Source organism: Galleria mellonella, unplaced genomic scaffold (assembly GCF_026898425.1).
Source record: "Galleria mellonella isolate WM207_F2 unplaced genomic scaffold, CSIRO_AGI_GalMel_v1 utg143, whole genome shotgun sequence".
Taxonomy (NCBI): Eukaryota; Metazoa; Arthropoda; class Insecta; order Lepidoptera; family Pyralidae; genus Galleria; species Galleria mellonella.
In genome coordinates this window covers 1,309,409-1,332,397 of record NW_026441997.1, presented here as the reverse complement: position 1 = coordinate 1,332,397, position 22,989 = coordinate 1,309,409, and the positions used below count along the sequence as shown (strand labels likewise).

The 22,989-nt window shown below is 31.7% G+C and overlaps 1 protein-coding gene across 1 annotated transcript; it reads left to right on the top strand.

Annotated features, from left to right (window-relative positions):
* Positions 1 to 539: 539 nt before the first annotated feature.
* LOC113516811 (zinc finger protein Xfin-like) lies at positions 540 to 22,357 on the top strand. Its single transcript, XM_052891672.1, has 6 exons — positions 540 to 827; positions 5,976 to 6,196; positions 8,099 to 8,239; positions 10,496 to 10,833; positions 15,344 to 15,494; positions 20,936 to 22,357. Coding segments are annotated over exons 1-6 (1,122 nt in total). The 5' UTR covers positions 540 to 825; the 3' UTR covers positions 21,205 to 22,357.
* The last annotated feature ends 632 nt before the right edge of the window (positions 22,358 to 22,989 follow it).

Sequence of the window (22,989 nt, the reverse complement as noted above, 5' to 3'; positions counted from 1 at the left end):
TTCAGTGATTGAAAGAGATTTCATGAAAACAGTTCTAAGTAAAGACATCTAAGCAACGCCACGCCCAGCGCTAACCAGCAGCCAATGGCGCGCAATGGGCGGAGCGCACCGTTGTAGGAAATCTAAGCTACGTGATCCCTTCTCGATTTTCTCTAATCTTATAACTGGCTTCATACAAATCTGTATGTATTCTTATTTACGTACTGTTTAATCTTAACACCGATATACCGGTCCATCTACGACAAACACCGTCCCTATATAATACCACTGAAGTTTAATGTCACACAGACAGCAACCGCTTATTTGTGGGCATTAATACTTGAAAGCAATTTTTCAGCGAGTCCTCCGCGCCGTCAACGTAAGTGCAACCGACAATTAACTGGTGTATGCGAGGATGCGACGCGAGCCACCTGTCAAGTGGCCGCTTCATCAAATCATTTCTTTATTGCGCAGCCTCCACCCGACCTGCTACTCTTTTTTGTTAGCAGAGTTTTGAAAAAAAAGAACGTTACTGTGGATGAACAGTCGGGTAGGTCGTGGCGCGCGAGCCTCGTTTGTTTCAGTCAGGTGCCAGGCGCCGGCCGCGACGCACAGTGCGCACTGCAATATCGTCCACCATCCCTCCCATACAACCTCCCGACACGCGCGAGTTACAGCTTTTCGATAAGGTTTTCATGACTTAAATTATCCCATAAATAAATATGAAGACTTATTTATCGTGCATTTGGAACTGATTCGTATTAACAATTGTACAATTTAAAGTAAATAAATATTAAGTGTATGGAGCAGTGAGTGATCTAAGAGCCTTCGCCGATTTCCCGCCTAATGTAAGTTAACGTTTTTTTATGAATAAATTAGTTTTTATATTTAGTAAATAATTTTGGCATAATTTTCTGTAGAAATATCATCACCATTATATATAGAATATACAGGTTATTGTTAATAATTATGTAATTAAGAGAGACAAACATTATTTAATATTTTTAATTGATATCTTTGAAAAAGGCATTAGCCTTTTAATTAAAAATGTAATAATTGACATATCATGTGTAAAAAAAAATTGTTCATATAAAACTTAAAATTCATGAATTATTGGTATACCTATAGTTATAATGATTATGGTTTTCACAAAAAATGCTATCTTCAGAAAATTTGTGCGTTTCACGGTGTTTTTTTTCTAACTATACATAAAATATTATTGTATAGTTATACATTAGTTATCACTGTCATTAATAAATTTAGAGAATCTTTCTTACTTAATTAAAGTATGTCACTGAATAAGCAATCATAAGTAGGTACATATTTATGTCTATGTATATATGTATCTATATATATATACCATTAAGTACGATATAATTAGTTATGTACATACTGAAGTTTGTCCAGTTCTTCTTGTTTGAAAATTGATACAATATTGTACACCGCTCTACTCGCTGACATTGATGCTCCTTACCACTTTGAGTTTGCTGGAAGAGAACTTTTTTACAGTTAATCTCGTCTTTGTACATTTGCTTGTCTCTGTCATATGTTTTATGTGATATTAATGTGTACAATAAAGTTTAATTAAATAAAAAATAAATAAGTTTTTCAACTACTATTTTATTCTCCGGGGCGGCGAAATGCTATTAAATGAATATTTTTTGTCAATAATATTTATAGTGTATATAAAATAATATTTATAATCTTTGGATATTATTTGATATATCTATTTTATTTGTTATTGCTATATTAGCTATGTATATTGTATGTAGATTGATATTTATGTTCTGACTGGTAAATAATTAGAAAAATAACTTTAATTTTTATTTATATAAATTTCACTTCTATATATTATCACTATTAAGTAGGTATCTACCAAACAACCGAGCATTATGAAAACTTATTTTGAACAATCACTACAATGATTTCCGTAGGTACTTAACAAAACCAGTTGTGACAACAACTACCGTGTTTGTTTGGAGAAACTCTTGAAACTAGTGTAAAGATGTATTCAATTATTTTTCAACACTATTATCAAGCCTTCTAGTAAATATTCATTATTAAGGAATATAATTGCAACAATAAACAAGTAATAGTATTACAAAACACGCAATTGTAAAATGAGTTTTCGATGGTCTATGGTTATCATATTTCTTACTAATTATTAGCCACGACTTCAAGTAGCCTGTGTCATCCTACATTCTATGCCATCAAATTTAAATTTAAATCATCTTTATTCGAATAGGCTTACTTTACAAGCAATTTTAAATCGTATTTTTTTTTAATATATTGTAGGGTTTGGAAGGTTGTTATCTGTTGAGAAGAGCCCACAAGAAACTCAACAGTTAATGATAACAATTGTCGTTAAAGTCCTTGCATAACCGACTAACACCATGCACATTTGTCATCTTAGGCCGTTAAAGCACTCTTATGTTTATATGAATTACCTATATTTTCATCATGTAGCGTAGTGTACTCTCTCAATTAAAACTAAACTAATTTAATTATACCCCATTTATAAAAATCCATGAACCCCATTAAGTTACACATTGTACTCAAGTTTTGAACATACAAGTACATACTGAAGAATATTATCTTTTTTAATAGTCGGGTAAAAACCGGCACAAGTACGGAAGAAAACAGGAGGTAGTAGGTATTATATGTAACTAACATTATTATTAAAAAAAGAATAAAAAAATGTAATAAGAATCAGGGAGACAGCAAAGTATGTAATCGTGATGTTGATAAAAAGTCTTGAACTGTGGAACGCGATGATCTTAAAATTAATATACATACCTTTTGCTATGTTGCTAATACTTCGCCTATATAAATATATATATAACTATGTATATTTATCAATTGTTAATTTACCAAATTTCTTTCTAATACGTAACCAAGTTATTACCAGTATTTTTATGGACGATACTATGAACTGTATTTTAGTAATTAGTGTGAGTAGGTAATGGTTTTGTACGAGTATAATAAAACAATGGATAAAAGGGAAAATAATTGTAATAAAATAACGACAGAAGTACAAAAGAGTCAAGACAGAGAGAAAAAGCATATTAACAATTAAAAAAAAACACACAATAAATAAGTATAAATAAAATATGATATAAATGATTGCAACAACATCTTCATTTTTCTCATCGTGCCATTTACTTATCTACTAGATGTACCTTGTTTTAATTTCACTCTATTTATATGCATTATTAATAAGTGAGTATTTATTAATAATTAATGAGTCTTCAAGAATGGCAACGCATGGGGGGTATCATGGGCGAAACAGTACACTCTGTTATGTCCATGGCACTGCTCATGTTTATAGGCGACGGTTACCACTTTCCATCAGGTGGGCCGTCAGCTTGTTTGCCATTCTAAGTTGTATAAATAAAAAGAAAAAAAAATATCCTTAGAGACTACAGTACATTAAGGTCAGATCATTAGGGTCAAAACACTAAGGGTGCACCTTAGTATTTCAGACGTCTATAGACTACAGTGACCGTTTACTATCAAAAGGGTTGTTTGCCACTTTCATGGTATAAAAAAAAGATAACTATATAATAACAATGAGTATTTGCGGTGATTGATTTTCTTAACACTTGCAAATGTTCCCATTGTGTCAGTATAGAAAAAGTAAGTGGTAAATGGCATTTGTAACACAGGTAATTACTGGTCGACATCTAATAAATACTTGCGTTATTGAAACAAGAAATTGCGACACACAACCCCTCTCAAGTTAACTCGTTATTCAATTAACAATAATGGTTTGAATAAAATTACTTTATCTAGTAACTAATTCTTGGGATTGCGACCATTTATTATTACTTCTGAAAAGTTACAAGTACATTTATGATTTTACATCATAGTCATCGTACCAGCCGTTAATTGTTCACTGCGAACTTAGGCCTCCCCCTATTGGGGAGGGAGGGGGAAGGGATTGTTAGTAATGCGGACTATCAGTCCCATTGCTAGTCGACTTTCACGTGGTCCCCCCTGGAAACCATCGTGCTGAATTCCTGGTGTATTCATCACGATGGGCTAACTGACCTTCCTTTTCATTCTCGCCTATCACCCCTCACTGGTATCCCGTCAGTGTATACCGTTAGCGCAGATAGGGTAACCATTCCATTATCATCAATTAAAAATACCCCCTATTGGGGGGTTTGCCAGTTGTCATGCTTGGCAGGTTCGTAAACGCAGTTAGGTTTTGCTGGTATGTTAAGAGGAACACTGAAGCCTGTAGCACCATTAAGTTCCCCTAGTCGCCTATTACGGCACTCACGGCAAAGGAAAGGGTCGCCCATTCTATATCGAGACCAAACGGCTTACTTATATTGCTTATTAATAATGTCCACCACTTTACTTGCATGAATTTTGATGTTTTATTGTCCTACAGGATACATTACTAGATTGAAATATTAAAATTAATTACTCAGACATAAATCGAATAAAAGTGAAATATGTATCTATTCCAACACCCAATATAAATTATGTGAGCTATGACTAAATTAAATATCCGAAATATTTTAGCCATCAGCAGAACTTTATGATATTTTTTCTAGTTATCTTAATCCTTGTTGCTTTGCGTTTATTCAGTATCTAAAATAGACAAAATCAATATCCTAGTTACCGTATTCTAATATCTTCATCGTAAAATTTATTATAAAGTTCTAGGTTTTTAAAAAAATTATAAATACTTACTATTACTGAAGAACAAAAAACTAAATTATTTTCATTTTTAAATTTTACACATATCTACAGCAGATAGGCAAATAAAATAGCAAAGTTTATACCTATATTATACGTACAATTTTATTTTCAGCAATAAACTTAGAACATAATTATCAGGGGTAAGCTCGCAATTCGTTAGATGCATATCAAATCGTAATATCAGTAACATCATTGCAGGTAATTATAAAATACAGCAAATCATTCTTATAGTTCATTACTTATGATGAAGCGTGACAATCAAAGTGGATATAAAATAATGAAGATTAATGTATGCCCTTGTGTAGGTGCCTATATTTCTATGAAATCGCCTTTCACATGGATTAGTATCTATGCGTTAGTGGCGTCACACCGTAAATATGTAATATGTATTAGCGCACTTAATGAAGATTGTTTTACTCGGCACGTGAATTATTAATGCGCACACGCAGCGGGCGCCGCGCTACCTGTCGCCTGCCTCCATTATTCTGATTCTTCATTTGTTTGATTGAGCTTTAAATACGATTTGCTGTCAGCGACTACGAGTCAGATTAATCAGGGCGAATGTTGTCAACAAATGGTCGAAAGTCCGATAATGGTGTTAGTCACGTAAAATTATGATGATATAGCCACTTTTCGAATCTTATGAAATCATAATAATTGTTTAAATGAAAGTAGATAGTAAGTTATTAAATAGGATACTATATGCATTCATGCATATTTCCTGAGGAAATTTACAATTTATACTTACATAAATTATTTTGTGGAAACTCATTACCCCGGTAACTATTTCCAAACGTATTTGAAACTAAGCTATTTAAATTATATAGTAAGTAGGTACTACTTACTTGCTGCGACTTTGTCATATTAATTATAGTAATGTAAAATATTCGATGTATTTTGAAATAAATCTTAATTGAATTTATAACTTTTGTTAACCCAAGCGTGACAACATTGCAATAGACTGTCAATTTAAAAAAAAATAAAGATTTTGATTTATTATTTTAAAAGCATTTTGTTAGCGAACTAAAACATTAATTATAGAATGCATTGTATATTGTTTTACCATTACAAACTTTGCACCTACCTCATATTTTGCTTTGGAATACATTCCTACTATTAATATCCAAATTTTCACTGACAATCATGAAATAATATTCTTATTAAGTTAACAATGCAGTTATTATAATTTAATAATGTTCAATTTTCTTTTAAATTGACAGATAATTGCGGCATTGCTATACTTCGTTTTGAAGCATACATCTTAAACTTTATTATATTTACAGGATGTCACGTCACGTGTTGCTCTCACGCCTGGCAGAGCAGTTCCAACCATCATCGCCGTCTCCAGCCCACCGTTTCCCATCACCAGAGCGCAGCGTTTCCCCACATTCTCCTGCGTCCTTACGATCACCTCCACACTCACCGGACTCTTTAGCGCACCACCGCTTGGATCTTTTACAATTAGGGGACATTGAAATTGCTGGCAGAACACTTAAACAATATGGTAAGTGGTACTAATACGTAAGTATAAAATTATTTTTAAAGAACTAGTTTACATAGTGCAATTTACGGTGGTAAATCCTCATTATTTCAGTCGTTTATTGACCACTCCACGTAACATACGCCTTACATAATAAATGGATCAGAGGCATTTGTAACAGCTGACTTCTTTCGACATATTTACAATTGACATATTTACAATTATGTAGATATAACTAAATTGAAAATTCACCCTTAATTTCACAATTATAAGTCGTCTTTATATTGAAATATAGCTATGGCTGAACTAAAAGTTTGAATGAAATTATCACGCCCATTATAATAGTAAAAATGTGTAATGAGTAAAATTGAGCAGGCCGAGAACTGAAATGGGGATCTCATTTTGCGCCAATTCATGTAACTTTAAGATAAAATCAATTTTACTTTAATAATTGTATACCTAATATCTACAGAACCGTTGATAGTCATAAAGTTTTTTTTAATGGATGATAATAGAATGATAATTCCGTGTGTGCTAACGGTATACGCTGGCGGGGCACCAGTGAGGGATGATAGTTGGATAATGAAAAGGCAGGTTAGTTAGCCCATCGTGATAAATACATCTGGAATTCAGCACAATGGTGTCCAGGGGAAACCACGTGGAGGTCGACCTGAAAGGGTATATTGCTAGCAATGGAACTGGTAGCCCGCATTACTAACAATCCCTTTCCCCCTGGCATAGTCATCAAATTAGCATACAAGTAGCTAAAATTTCAGTCTTATGATTATTACGTCTTATTTCTTTTGTTTACCTCAAACATATTTGTCTACTATGTTTTAAAGAACATGGTAGCTAATTTCCTTGTTATGTAGATACTTAATTTAAATATTAATGTACCCTATTGTATCCAGTGTGTAAACAAACTTATAAATATTTGATAGATCTAATTGCTGACCACATCTTAAACGTTTCTGTTTTAATACGTAGATAATACCTATTGCCGGTGTAGTAATGTAATTAAATGTATATTTATAAGTTAGAATACACTTTTTCTACTTCCACAGATTTTAATTTAACTACATTTTAAGACCTGATCGGTTTAGTATGAGGCCGTGTATAAAGTTTCATAATTTTAATACTATCTATATTAAAATTATAAAGAGGAAAAATTTGTTTTTTATTTATTTGTATATGTAACATATATATCTAATAAACAAAAACTACTCAACAGATTTTAAAATTCTTTCACCTACAGTAAGCTACATTATTAGCAAGTAACATAAACTACATATTATATTTTATCCACCCATGCGAATCCGGAGCGAATCGCTAGTATATTTATTAAACTATATAATGTTCCCACTTATAAAGAGGAATTCCAATCTTCATCAAACTCTAACAATGTCGGTTATTAACGTATCAGTAATACGACTGCAATGTACCTTACAGGCATCTATTTAAATATAAATAAAAAGTGAACACATCTGTAATATAATTGTGTGAAACGAGTTACAAACTATCGCCTTTTTTTTTAATAAAAGTAATGTAATGTAATATACATGAAACTTTCAATTGTCAAACGTCCTTCTCTTTTGCACTATTTTTTCAATTTGAAAGACAGTAACAAAACAATCCAATAGTTAAAATAGGTTTGTAAGATGTTTTAGTTTTTATGAATAAAAGGATATATGTTTTGTTACGTATAAAGATAAACCTTTAATGTATGTTAGGCTAAACCTATAATGGTATTCCTAATTTCTATAAATTAATTTTAATTTTATTTATTTTGTTTTTAATTACCATTTACTGTTTAAGGTACCTACTGCACTATAAACAAAACACATTATAATAAGTAGATTTTGTAATTCATTTATTATTGTGATTTATATTTAAACAAATATAAACAATTTCTTTTTTATTGTTTAGGTTTAGGTGCACTGATGTATTGCAGCAGTTTGGGTGCACTGTATGGCAGCGCCGGTGTATGGCCTCTGCTTCTACCACGTGGTTCACCTCAATTCCCGAGTGCTCCATTCGATCACGCCAGGCAGACTCCTCCGAGAGATGGTACGTTACTTACATTACCAGATGCACTTAAGAAAGGTTGACTTAATAATTTATTCGGTCATTTTACTTAAAAGTAACGTTATAATAACAAATCCAATATTTTATTCTTAATACCTATATTACTTAGATTATTAATATTTTTTCTGCGTTTTTGATATACAACACAACGTGAAAATATAACCATAGATAACATAATACATTGTATCTATAGATAAGATATTTGTATAAATAATAATTAAAAAACAAGTTAGTAAACAGTTTGAAGATGCCTTTATATTTTTAATGATTTTTTTTTATAAAAATAATAAATATTTATGATCACACAACAATGATTGCGATTTTTATTATTAAATAGTATTACAAGTAGGTGGCATAGCCTTCTATTGTGCACGCGCCTTATCAATTTTCAAACTTGTTTTTTATTAATATTTAATGACGTACCAGATGACGGCCTACCAGATAAAAGTAGTAACTACCATCTACAGAAATGAGTAACAGCATGGATATTTCAGTATCGTTCATATGTAGTCATTCCTATGATGTTATGCTTCTCTGCTCTATATTTCAATTCTATAGCTTCTTAGCGGCAGAAGCACGAATGAAAGAGAAGTACCTAGGTATACAAAGAAATGACTTTTGTATAAAGTTTCTTTCTAGTAAATATATTTATAATTCAAAATTTTTCATTGTCCTAGAAAAACTAAATAATATCTATTATGTACCTATACATGACACAAGCCAACCATATAATTTAAATTCATAATCTAAGACCCCTCGTGTAAACGATAAATCTTCTAAACAATTAACACATTTAAATTAATAGGTATATAAATTGAATTGTAGAATACAATGATTACAACAGGTTTTAAAAATCCTAAAATATGCAAATTGCGTTTCCGTTACTGCGACACTTCATTTTGCCTCGCCCTCCTTACGGCTTATTTCTCCTCACCGATCCTCATTAGAATAGCTATCGGCGCATGTTACCGATTAATAACTTGTGGCGGTGATATGCCGTCGTTTGCATGTCGTTTACCTCTATGTACCAAGTAAACTTATGTGTTTTCTACGACCAAGAAACTAAACAGCAATTTCATAGGTGTCACATTCAAATTAAAACGTTCAATTACGTATTCCTTTTACATTTTGTACCGGTTACTGTACGATAACAACAGAAGCACAGCATTAAATCGGGGGTCCAATAATACAATAATACCGACGTTAGGTACAAACAGCGTAATAATTTATCGCAAAGTTTTATTAATTACCTATGTAAAATACTTTTATAAAAAAATTTATTTGTATAATTTCTGTAATCCATCTAAAAGTTTAATACATGAAATTTTGATATACCATTATACTCGTATTTTTTGTGTTAGATATTTAATTGCGAAAAATGTTTAGAAGTTCTTATAGTTAGGTATAAACTAAGTAAACATTAAATTGAGCAAAATAATACCTATATTGGCACCTGTGTATATTTTAAATAATAGTTTTGTAGAATTCATAATTAAAGAGTGTACCGATAAAATAAATAATTTTACCATTCTTCTGCTATTTAATTTTATTATTATTGAAATGATTTAATTATTGTCTTACCTACTGCAAATCGATACAATAGTTATTTCTCTTATAATAATTTTATATTTTAGTAAGAAACTGTTGCGGCCTCTTTGACCGATTTTCTCGCTGGCCGCTAAGACATTCTACAATTAAAAACTGACAGCTTGGGACAAAACAAAAGGACTTAGACAAAAGACCAATAAGAAGACGGACATAATTTTAATGACTAATTTGCCTTTTAATTTTAAATACATTTTAACGACAAATTCGGACCCTTTGACCTAAAAAGCGGTCCATCGACCTTTCAGTCACTATCATCGTTTTGGGTTTAAAAGTAATCTAAGCTAAATAAGGCACATAAATACGTGTATTCATCGTATAGTTTCTACAAAAAGCGAAGTTTCGATATTTTAGTGTATCGAAATCATTTAAGAAATGTACTTATTAATTAATAGATTTTCTATTTGAAGTTTTTAAAAGACTTATTTAAATTCAAAAACAAAGTTGTAGTTTGGGAACTACAATGTGTTTAAGTAAACATTGACGTAACCGTCGCGAAACATCGTTACAGCTGTACAGATTTCATAAGGCATTCCACATGCGTCTCATTTGACTCGACCGTCTTTAAATTTAAAAGCGTGAAGAACGGTCACAACGGTGGGTCTATGTAAGTACACGAGTGTTTGTTTTCAGATGACGAGGAAGAGCTGCCGTTGAATTTATCGACTAAGAATCGACAAATATGGTCGCCTGGCAGCGCATGTGAGCGTGAACAGGTGGAGGTTGAAGGCGAATCGCCGCCATCCCGATGGGCGCTGGAACTAAGTCTCGAAGAGGCAGATACGCCCTTGGAACTCGTAAAGAGATGCCGTAGCACTCCCGATGTAGACGAAAATGATTCTAATACCGAACCACTGCGATGCCCATCAGCTCCTGCACATCACACTTATCCAATGCCTCCTCCATCTTCGGGAGACATCAACTTCTCAATGCTTGTCAAGAATGAAAATAGAAATGAAAAATCTTTCCAGGTAAATGTTATTTAAATATATAAACGAACACTACTCCAAGCTATTGACTTCAAGCTAAAAAAACTATATCGATGTAGTATGCAAGTGAACAGCGACATCCTTTGAGTATAGTGTAACTGTACAGTTTCCGTTCAAAAATAGCAAACCAGTATAACTGTTTTAGTCTCTTTAACAAATCAAATAGCAAAAACTGCCCCTGTCTTAATAAGTACAGGTATATCGGAACGAGTCCCGCGGCCCGTCGCGCGTCCCCGGCTCGGCCACGCGGCTTACCACTCACATAGCCTCCTTGGTCGTCTTCTCGCCATTTTTGTATTTTCGTTTTTTCTACGGTGCCATTATAAAAATCCGCATCGGTTTTAATCAAAATTCCGACTTTTAATATCACGGTGCGGCGTTTTATAATTGGACGAATAATTACCTTGTGTCATACGATGATAAAAATGTTGCAGCGCCGCTCGATATTTCCACACTTTATCATCAATTTATAAATGGGCATTACGTTCTTTCGATGTATCGACATCCTGTAAGCCTTTTGTAGAAAAATACTAGAATTTTTTTTTATGTACATATAAATAGAAAATCCTGTTTTTTATTACTGGATATAATATATGAGATACTCTAGTTAGATATAGATACTAATTATAGCCGTGTGGTCCCGGCATAGAATAGGCCTATATACCCCTTTCTTTCTCGTGGGAGACGACTAAGGGAGGGCGAAAGATGGGCAGTAGCGACCCTCTTAAAAAGTCTTTAAAGCCTAACTGCGGTTGCTAATCCGCCTGCCAAGCATGGCAACTACTGGCAAAATATCCCCAAGGGGGAGGCTTGTGTTCATCAGTGAACAGTTAAAGGCTGATATGGTGATAACTTATAAAAGTTATTTTATTTAAATAAAATATTACAAAATTTATAAGTTATCATAGCGTTTTTATAGATTCTGCTTTCTATTACTTTATCCTTTATCCTAGATCCTTTAAATTAAATTATCTTTAATTTAAGAATCTTCTATTTCTAGTATTTTTAATATAATAATAAATCAGTCCGCTTCATAATATTTCTGTTTTTACGAGTAGATAATGTCTTAATATCGCACATAAAATAAGACAAATTTTATTATATTAACTATGACCTAAGGCAAATTTTTTATATTAACAGAAACCATTAAATTAGATTTAATAATTTAAGATTTTGCTCTGCTAAAAACAGCTAAAAATTGACAAAATTGATTCAGAAGTGGCGAAGATGTCACGGAAGATACACGCAAAAAATACAATCGAATTAAGAGAGCATTCTCTCTTTTTAAACCTTAAGTGGCTAACAATTATACTTTAAAACATATTCAATATACAGACTAGACTAAACTAGACTTAGAGTGGCAAACAAGTTAACGGCCCACCTGATGGAAAGTGGTAACCGTCGCCTATAGACATGAGCAGTACCATGGACATAACAGAGTATACTGTTTCGCCCATGATACCCTCCATGCGTTGCCATTCCTGAGGACTCCGGTGTTATTCCTCTGTACCCTGTAAATTCACGCCATATCCCACCCTTCAAACCGAATCACAGCCATGCAAACACAACTGCTTTACGGTTGAAACACGAATGAGACAGAGGTACCCAAGCAAACGAATAATACCTACATATACAAATATGTATTACACCTACATATACATATAATTAATTATATTATAATTATATAATACTTCTAGGTATTAATATATATTGTGATAATATTTTTACACATAAGTACGTTATTTTTATAATGGTCTTGCATATGCATACGAGAATATCATCATCTCCATCAGATTAGCCTTTAATTGTTCACTGACGAACATAAGCCTCCCTATTGGGGGGATTTTGCCAGTAGTTGCTATACTTGGCAAGCGGATTGACAACCGCAGATAGGCTGTAGAAATGTTTTAAGAGGAACGCTGCTGCCCATCCCTCGGCCTCCTTAGTCGTCACTTACGACACCCACGGGAAAGGAAGGAGTCGCCTATTATATGCCGGGACTACACACCTAATACGAGAATATATTTATCTATAATTTTCATTTAAATATAATTTGCACATAAAATAATAAGTATCTATTGCAATCTCGTTACTCTTATTAATAATACATTCGCAGCTTACCTGTTAAAACCTTGTATTATAAATAAAAAAAAAAAAAAACTATATTTTAAACATAACCGGCTATTATAAAAAATCACCTCCCTACGAGTTATAAACCGATAACCATATGTGGACAGTCATACCCTAGCACCTGTGTTGTTTGTAAGAGTGCATCAACCAACGGTATAAAAAGACGACCAAAAAAGTAGCTGTTTTTGTGAAGCGCGAGTGGGAGCAGCTGCGTAGCCAACTGTCACAGCGGACCGCTACGCAGATTTGTGTCGTGGATTACCAATAATTACCATACTCCGCATACCCGACTGGCCCCACTACATACTGATATACATGTACCTTGTAATTTGTAACTAATATCCCCCTTCAGTTTCACTTGCGCTGTCTTGAATAGATTCACGAGACTAGCCGTTTCAAACAGATTCACCCATGTTAGCGAGAAGTCTTTTAAAAAACATTATATTTCTAATGAATGTATGTCTTGTGCGGTGATTATTTAATCAATTTCGCTTGTTGCATGACTTGCATACTCATAAAGTGACTCAGTTATATAAATTCTGTTCAATTTAACTACTATTAGTAATAAAAATATAAGAATCTTAAGGATTCCGTGCCACTTTACAGAACTAATATGCCATGATAAGATAAATCTACTAAAGTAGTTATTATATAAGAAATTATTGTTACATTAATTAGTAAATACTTACGAGTACCTAAATAATTTGTTTCATAAATTGGTTAATGAATCAATGGATTCCGCTTACTTGCTAAGAAGTTTGCTAATAGGTAGCTAACATTTTACAGGTAGACTCCTCATAGCATGTACAAAGAAAGGATTTCCTAAAGTTTCATAGTAATAAAAGATAACATATAGGGGATTCTACAGGTAAAAAACTAGTCGAAAATATTAATATTATCTATTGTAACGTAGATATACAATTCTATGGCTTAACGAAGAAATAAGAGTGTCTGATTACATTTACATTTCTTGGACTGTTAATTATGTAAAGTATGTGATGAAATTTACATTCAAAACAACCTACAGTCTTATACCTACTCACATGAACTCCAAAAGAAATATACTACGACATTCCACTACAAACATCTGATCAAATAAATCTAAAGTATAACATGGTACAAGCGAAGTTTGTTCTACGGAAACTTTTGTCTATTACACATTGTTACTGTGAAAGGTAAATAGGTATATGTGGATTTGTTTGCTATGTACATACGACATAGCTGTACAATATTATGTGATTGTTTTAAATATTGAAGCATCAGTTTGGTCTGTATCTAACTACATAACTATCTACTGTTAGGTAGAGACGTAAAATTTTAAACTAAAGAACATTTCTCAATATTTTTGAGAAATTATAATAACGTAATAAATGCCTCGCAGTCATACTACTCGTTAAAACATCCTCTGCTATGACAAACCAGGAAATGAATTGTAAAAGCATAACCAAGACCCAAGTCGATTCAGAAAACTTCATGTTCCAAATTTTTCCACTAAAAATCGAACCCGGTACCTACCTCACTACACAAAACAACGTGCCTACCATTGCACTATGGACATAGTTATGGGCCTTATATTATTATAGTATTGAATTTTATATTAATTAGTTTATTACATTGAAATTACTTAGTATGGAAAGTATGTATGTATATATAATTCCCCCACGTTGAAAAGAATAATAACCCGTTGATAGCGTCTAATTACTAGGCGATGAAAAAAATTCATAGCCTTGATTCTACAAGAAAATCAAAGAAAAATGTACAAGGGATTTCGTACTACCCTATTATTAGTTTATTGCTAGCTGTGGCGGAAAGGTGATAGACGCTGTCGGTCACATACAATAATTATACATTAACATTTATTATCCGTTAATTATTCTCTGTTCAAATGTGGCACTGGCGTGTGTGGAAGAGAAATAGGTATAAATAGAAATTAAAATATGTATAAATTTATTTTCTAATATATCTAACTCTATAAATAACAATTTAATCCTGAACCTAATAAAAATTAATGCATTGAAAAGTTAATTAACGCATCACTTGAAAAACGGTTTTTTTTTTATATATAATTATATTTATTAGATTAAAATATTTAAAGAAAGAATAAAATGTCTGTTAGGTCAATTTATAAATAATGAAGTAATAAAACTAATTATCAAACTGACCAAATGCGTGCTGGATACTTATTACATATTATTCCGTATCAAGATTTTTATTTTTTATTATTAAATACCGGTATGCTTTATTAAAAATTAACTAGACGCAATATTAATTTTTTCAAATAATTTTATAATTTTTATATTTATTTTTTCTGGTTTATATTACGTATAATATAATTGGTACATATTTGTATTGTTTTGTCCAGTGCAAACAGTGTGGCAAATGTTTCAAGCGTTCCAGCACTCTATCGACACATCTACTGATCCACTCGGACACCAGGCCATATCCCTGCCAATATTGCGGAAAACGCTTTCATCAGAAGTCTGATATGAAGAAACACACGTACATACATACAGGTTAGTTGAATTTTATATCTATCTTCACACCCTTATAGGATAAACAACAAAAACCAAGTACCGATGGTTTATATTGTTAGGTACATACCTCTCTTATTTTACACAATTTCATACTTGTTATACTCCAGTTCCAAAGGCTTTTTGCCCTTCCTTTGACAGCATATTGTCTTTCTGACCATAATAGATTACTCTAAGGCTCTTTGGCACCTAAGTTCTTTCACATAGGTATATGTTTCATTATTCTTTTATCGAACATTCTTTCCACATGCTCGTATCAAGTATTATTTTTTCATTTTTTATTGTCTTCCAACTTAACTCCCTTTTACATTATTATATTTTTCAAAAATGGCCTGCTAACATTACTTCGCAGATTCTGTGCAATGCGATTCATTTAAAAAAAATATATTCAAGATATATATATATATATATATATATATATATATATATATATATATATATATATATCATATATATATATATATATATATATATATGAGGCTTTGGAGATGTTTTAAGAGAAATATGAAATATGAAAAAGAAGTATCATAAAATGACAAACGAACTTCATCGTAGTAACCCATCTCAAAAACCTGTAGTTATTCATAGCCAGTATATATTTCTGCCCCTCCAATTACTTAAAACAATCTATTTCAAAGCAATTATCTACCATTTCGGACGAGTGTGAAAGTTATAAATTGTTACGACAGTCATTTCATATAACTTCTATAAGTGTTAATGCGATGCGACCTATCATTTGATGAAAAGTTTACGTGTAGGTACCTTGAAAATACATTAAGTGAGTGTGTATTGTAAGTAGGAATCTACTTATTTTCAGCATATGGTTTACGCCTCTAGGGATAAAAAAAAAATATATGTACACTCCTCGCAAAAATTAAGGGAACATAAAAATTTTTGAAATTTTTGGGTGATTTTCAACAGGCTGTATTTCAGTGAAAAATAATCGTACAGGAAATTTAAAAAAAGGGTTTTGAAGCTTGAAAACTCTAGTTTTCAGATTTTTTGGTGAAAAAATTTTTTGAGCTCCGGTTTCCATGCAATTCTTAAACAAAGCTGAAAATAATTTTTTTCTAAATTTTCTAGGTTTCGTTTTTCACTCTATGGGCATGGAAAAAATTTTTCGAGCTACTCCATTATATAGGTCTCTTAGCGTGTTTATTCAGCTTCAAAAATCGCTTTGGATGGCTCAATTACGACCATTTGTGTCCGAGATATCGAACTTTGAATGCAAAAGCATCCTTTTCCATTCAACTGCTAATATCTCTGGAACTACTGGTCGCACAGCAAACGGGCGCCGAGTTTCTTTATCTGCATAAAATTTCCAATTAAGCACAGTCAAGAGTTAGTGAAGAAAAAATTTTTTTCCACTTCTAACATTGAATTGAAAAAAGTGGAAAAAAGTGACTTTTTCTCCTTTTTTGGTTACTTGGCTGTATCTTCGCTAATATGGGCGGGAAAGCTATATACAGTCTATTGTTCCTTAAAGAACCCCTAAATCCCTGGAGCGATCGGTTCAACGGTTTTTCCCAGACCAATTGATTGAAATTTTGGAAAAAATAAGGGAACAAGGTTTTTGTCCCTTAAACTCACCCTAATCCATTCAAAAATCAATAATTTTATTTGTTTTTCACTTTTTACTCAATTTTTTGTTTTTTAAAAATTCATTATAAAAAAAAATCGAAAAAAATCAAGAAAATTTTATGCAGATAAAGAAACTCGGCGCCCGCTTGCTGTGCGACCAGTAGTTCCAGAGATATTAGCAGTTGAATGGAAAAGGATGCTTTTGCATTCAAAGTTCGATATCTCGGAGACAAATGGTCGTAATTGAGCCATCCAAAGCGATTTTTGAAGCTGAATAAACACGCTAAGAGACCTATATAATAGAGTAGCTCGAAAAATTTTTTCCATGCCCATAGAGTGAAAAACGAAACCTAGAAAATTTAGAAAAAAATTATTTTCAGCTTTGTTTAAGAATTGCATGGAAACCGGAGCTCAAAAAATTTTTTCACTAAAAAATCTGAAAACTAGAGTTTTCAAGCTTCAAAACCCTTTTTTTAAATTTCCTGTACGATTATTTTTCACTGAAATACAGCCTGTTGAAAATCACCCAAAAATTTCAAAAATTTTTATGTTCCCTTAATTTTTGCGAGGAGTGTATTTTCTACATTCAATTTGGTTTGTGTGGTTCCGACAGTCCCGGCGATTAGATAGGTATTGGTATTATAGAAAAATTAGTTTATGGCGACAGATTGATTTCACATTTTATTTTTTATTAGCTGTACCCTGCAGCTCCACCCGCATGAATCAGTACATAAAGTATCTTATGTGTTAAATTAGGATATAACCTATCCGTGTAGTAAATTTTATTCAAATCTGTTTATTAGTTTTTGCATGAAAGAGTAACAAACTTCCATCCATCGTTACAAACTTTTACACATATTATATTATATTATTAGAATTAATAAATATGCGCTAAATAAATAATATCATTTCTTGAACTTGTTAAAATGCTCTACTTAATACTATAGTATAATAATAATAAAATATAATATAGAAAATATATAAGATATTCATACGGGAACTTTGTAAATATGCGTAGAACTTTGTATTATATGGAGATGTACGTATAAATATTACTTTAGGCATAGCAGGCAACTTTATAATACCTATCTATGGATTATTATTTTTATATACATTCAATAATCTTTACAGGATATAAAAATAGAAACATACCTAATAGAATCTATTATGCAAAATGATCTATTAAACAAATCATTTTGCCTATCTCTGTCAAAATTATTTTCGATATTATTATTTGGAATCTATAACTTTGGCAACTAAGCACATATGATTCAAATAAAAAAAGAGGTAATTTTAAGGGTAAGAATACTACAAGTGTATCATTTAAAACGTGTTCATTATAATATGGATGTCGTATTTGCTCAATGAAAGAAATCGCGGTACATCAGAGAATACCATCTCATTGGAATTAAACATTTAAATGTTATCAGCCGTGCAACCTTTTGGACGGCAAATCGTAGCCGGTCCTCCAAGCGTTAATGAATTTACAATAAGCAAAAAACATGCACGGCGCCTGGCTCTATATGCCTGATGCTTACGCTACCTACTATGGATCTCTATTTCGCATATTTACCCACAAATAATAATTATGTATCAGTACCTACAAACTATACTTTCAAAATAAAAAAAATAAATAAATAATTATAGTTGCTACATAAATACAAAAATTCTTTAAATTTTTTAAGTCCCTTTTTTTAGAAAAGATTGTAGAGATTCATGATTTCTTACTTAACGTTGCTAGTATTCGCATTATAATATCTTTATGTCTTTCTATACATTAGAAAAATAATTGTTGGCAATAAATATCTACTTACTATGTATTTTATATTATTTGTTGCCAACAAGACCGCCATTTAGCATATGCTGTGGAAATTAAATTCCCACAGCGATATGGTATTCTATGGGAGCCATTGTGTGGTATCCTGACATCACGTACAACAAAGTAACCTACATATAGAGAATACAAATATTTACGAGTATTTCATCGGAACAAGACACTAATATTTCTAGTTTGCTTTTCCTTACAACATCCTGAAAATAAAAAGCAATAAGCGTTAATTTTAATTCTCAACAGTAGGATGGGGGAAGGGCGGTATAATGTAAAATTTTACTATAATACTAGAAAATATCTAAAATAATAATATAAATATTCCAGTATACTCACTTAAAGTTCGATTTCTTTTTTTATTTCTACTTTAATTATTTATTTAACTTTTTATTGCACCAAATGCATAACGATATACGAGTCTCTACATTAATTTCTTTTAGATTTGTATAAAGAAACTAGTATCTATGGGCTTAGCTAGCCAGTACCTTAAGTTCCCGTATAATGCTGAGCTGTAACCTATATTGGCTCCTGTTTCAAGTTTCGGAGATTTTACTAGAATTTTTTTTATGTTTCAACTAATCTGTGTATTACAAGAGTATAAAAAATAAACCTACTGCTTTCCTACATTCATATAAATACCTATATTTATTGAACATATAACACCTATTTAAGTATCTATCTTCGCCAATGTACATGAAATTGAATATAATTTTATATAATTTACAGTCGATCTGCTCGTACTCCTTATATCTACTTAAAAAAGGTCTAGTAAGAAACGATTGCGCGCAAAATAAAAGTAGCTTTTTTCCACCCACTTCCAGTTAGCTCAACAAGACGAATTAAACAGCTAAAAAATGTGCGGACATATTTGTCGTGGCCGGAGACATCTCGTCACGTCTCCACGCTGTTCCGAATGATTTACAGCAGCCTTACATGGCACTCGTCCTCCCGATAAATGCCTCATCATCAATATTCCAAAATGCGGCTTGGCCTGCAATTAGCCGCGCAGCCTCCGCAGGCCTTCACGTCCACTACGATCGAGACTTAACAAAAACTCTACATAAATCTTGTTCTATCAATAAAATCACATTATCATATTCTTTTTTCATAGTATTCTTTTTATTATCATGTTAAAATTTTATAAACATTAAAGTAATAAGGTAACTATTGTCTATTCCACTATCTAACATATTATAATTGATATTATCGAACAAGACGGCCAATTATCGCTAAAGTTAGTAAATACTTGTCTGTAGACGATACTGCATATTAAATCAGTTCGGAACGACGCGATAAATAATAAATAGTAGATGATTATGACAAGTATCGTCGTCCAAGTATAGGTGAGTAAGAAGTTTAATTACTTAACGATATGTATGTACCTACACACGATACGTATTACGTTGATTTATGAATTAATTACAAATGAAATTGACATTACGCTAGGAACTACTTATTTATTGACGATTTAAGGCCAGCGTTCACCAACAGCATAGTAAGAGATTTTAAATGAAAACTCGTAATATATGATAACGGCATTACTTTAAAGTTGAAATATCAATAATGTTATTGTTCGTAACTACAAATAACAATTCTAGCTATGAGTACTACGAAGTGCTACGTAAGTGCGTGTCTATTTTTAACACTTTTCAGTACGATTGTACTTTTTGTGATACGCAATCTCTTTTCCAATTGTGAATCTCTTTTAATTTTTAATTGGAAATTTAATTAATTATATGTATACTACAAAATACATGTTATAATGGAGAAGACGAAATTTTTAACAAGCAACTCGCCCTGGTTTTGCTCGAGTTTAAATTGTACCTCTAAATGAAACCCATATCAAATTTTATTTATTCCAATATAATTTAAAAGTATTAATTATTCAATTTCAAATGTAACTTAAAAGAAGAACAAACGGATGCAAATAGAGACTTTGTTTTACTCTATTTATATTAACGTTAAAAATAAAGTAATATTTACCTATTTATTTTACAAATGAACATTGTTGCAGGAGAGAAGCCGCATAAATGCGTCGTGTGTTCAAAAGCATTCAGTCAGAGCTCAAATCTAATCACACATATGCGCAAACACACCGGATACAAGCCGTTTTCTTGCGGATTATGTGACAAGGCGTTCCAACGGAAAGTAGATCTGCGCCGACATAGAGACTCGCAACACTCCAATGTACCTGAGGCTCCTGCTACTGTGTCGCTACCACCCCAACGCTATAGATATTACGACGAACCTGCAACGCCACTTACACCACTTATCACTAATTAAACAACAAGACAACTTTCAATAAAAAATATAAAGAAACCAACGTGTGACATCAGTCAAGAGCTAAATGGTGATATGTTTTAATATAATTAAGTTCATATGAAAATAGTCACATATTTGTTGCAATTAAAAAACAGGTAGCATTTTATAGTGTTACAATTTGTTTGTGTTTATGTAGGTAACTTATCTAACTGTAGTAACGATTGTATGGAATTGTATGAATAATATTGACTAGTTAGTTTGAATTAAAAAGCTTACGAAAGTAGCCAAAGATTTAAATGTTCCAAGTGAATGGACTCCATCTGGACGAGCGATTGTGAATTTTCCTAATGGTATTAATTATGATGGATGTAAATTATATTTTCAAATAATACTTCCCACTAGTAAAATAGCAACGATATTTGAAAGTTACTGAAAATCAAAAGGTGCGTACGTATGTTGATGCATAAATAATTAGCAATTACCGTTACCTTTATAGTGCCTTAAGCGATGCCTTTAAGCCGTCATGTGTTTGTTTATACACCGTTAAAGGATTTACCCAATTCAATAAATAGGAAAGTTCTTAAAATATTTTTTGTATTTATCATTATACACCGTATTATATTATCTAATGTTTAAAAAAGAACAGTCCGTCCTTTGGTATCGTGATAATAATGTGTAAAAAGTACTTATAAAAATCCTATGTTTTGCAGTGCCCAAGTATATTAAGTAAAATGTAAGTATAGTCTAATACAAACCAAAGTGAAGTGTTTATTTAGTCGAGTGTCAAACGCTTTATTTATTTAGTTTAGAATAGAATTAATTAACGAGTTTATAAGTGTATTATGCTTAATTTTACCGACATGCAATTAAGATAGGTGTTTGAACTTCATTACCATTTTGAAAGATTACCGTTACCAATTTTTTTTACTAATTGGTCTGTTACCATTCTTCGTCTTAAGAAGATATTACCAGATATTATCTTATAACCCATGTCAAAGTCATGTCAAAATCATACACATAAAAATAGCTTCAAAATAATGAAAAGTACGTAAATAAATATATTTTTGTGGTATACATTCATGCAGATATATAAATCGGAATATGTTAAAATATGCATTTATAACCCAATAATCTTAAGTTTGATTTGACGGTTAGAGCAAAATGAGATAATATACACTTAAGTGCATTAACTATATCTTGATAATAACATTCAATGCTAATTTTATAAATATAAGGAATAAAGATATACTGCAAGTGACGTAAATGTCGCAACGTGGAAATAAGCCATAAAGAAATGTAATATGAGAATAAACATACGAGTAAATGTAGATTCCAATTTATAAATCAATATTATTTAATTCAGAAAGAATAATGAAATGATTAATTAATTATCGGTCAATTAGTTAACTGAAAAATAAAGCACTTATTCTAAGTGAAAATAGTTGATTGGAAATGGAATAGACAATAAGTAAACACCAATTTCAGTGGTGTACTATAGATACAAGCACTGTTTGTTAATATTAATACCACTACGAGTCTGAGTAATCACGTGTTTTTTTTTACGTTAAAGCATTTATTTAGTACTTACCTGTCTATAGTTGTAAGAGCCTATACAAATCTATGTCGAAAATGGTACAATAGTAACTTGGACAAAATAAGAGGCTATTATAATTAGCTTGAGACTGAACGTTATTAGCAAAAGAATTTTGTGTTCCTTGTTTAATTTTATATTTATAGATAACATTGATTATGAAAAAATTCCTATCAGAAATGTTCTAAATAATAATTGCTAATATTTAAAACCAA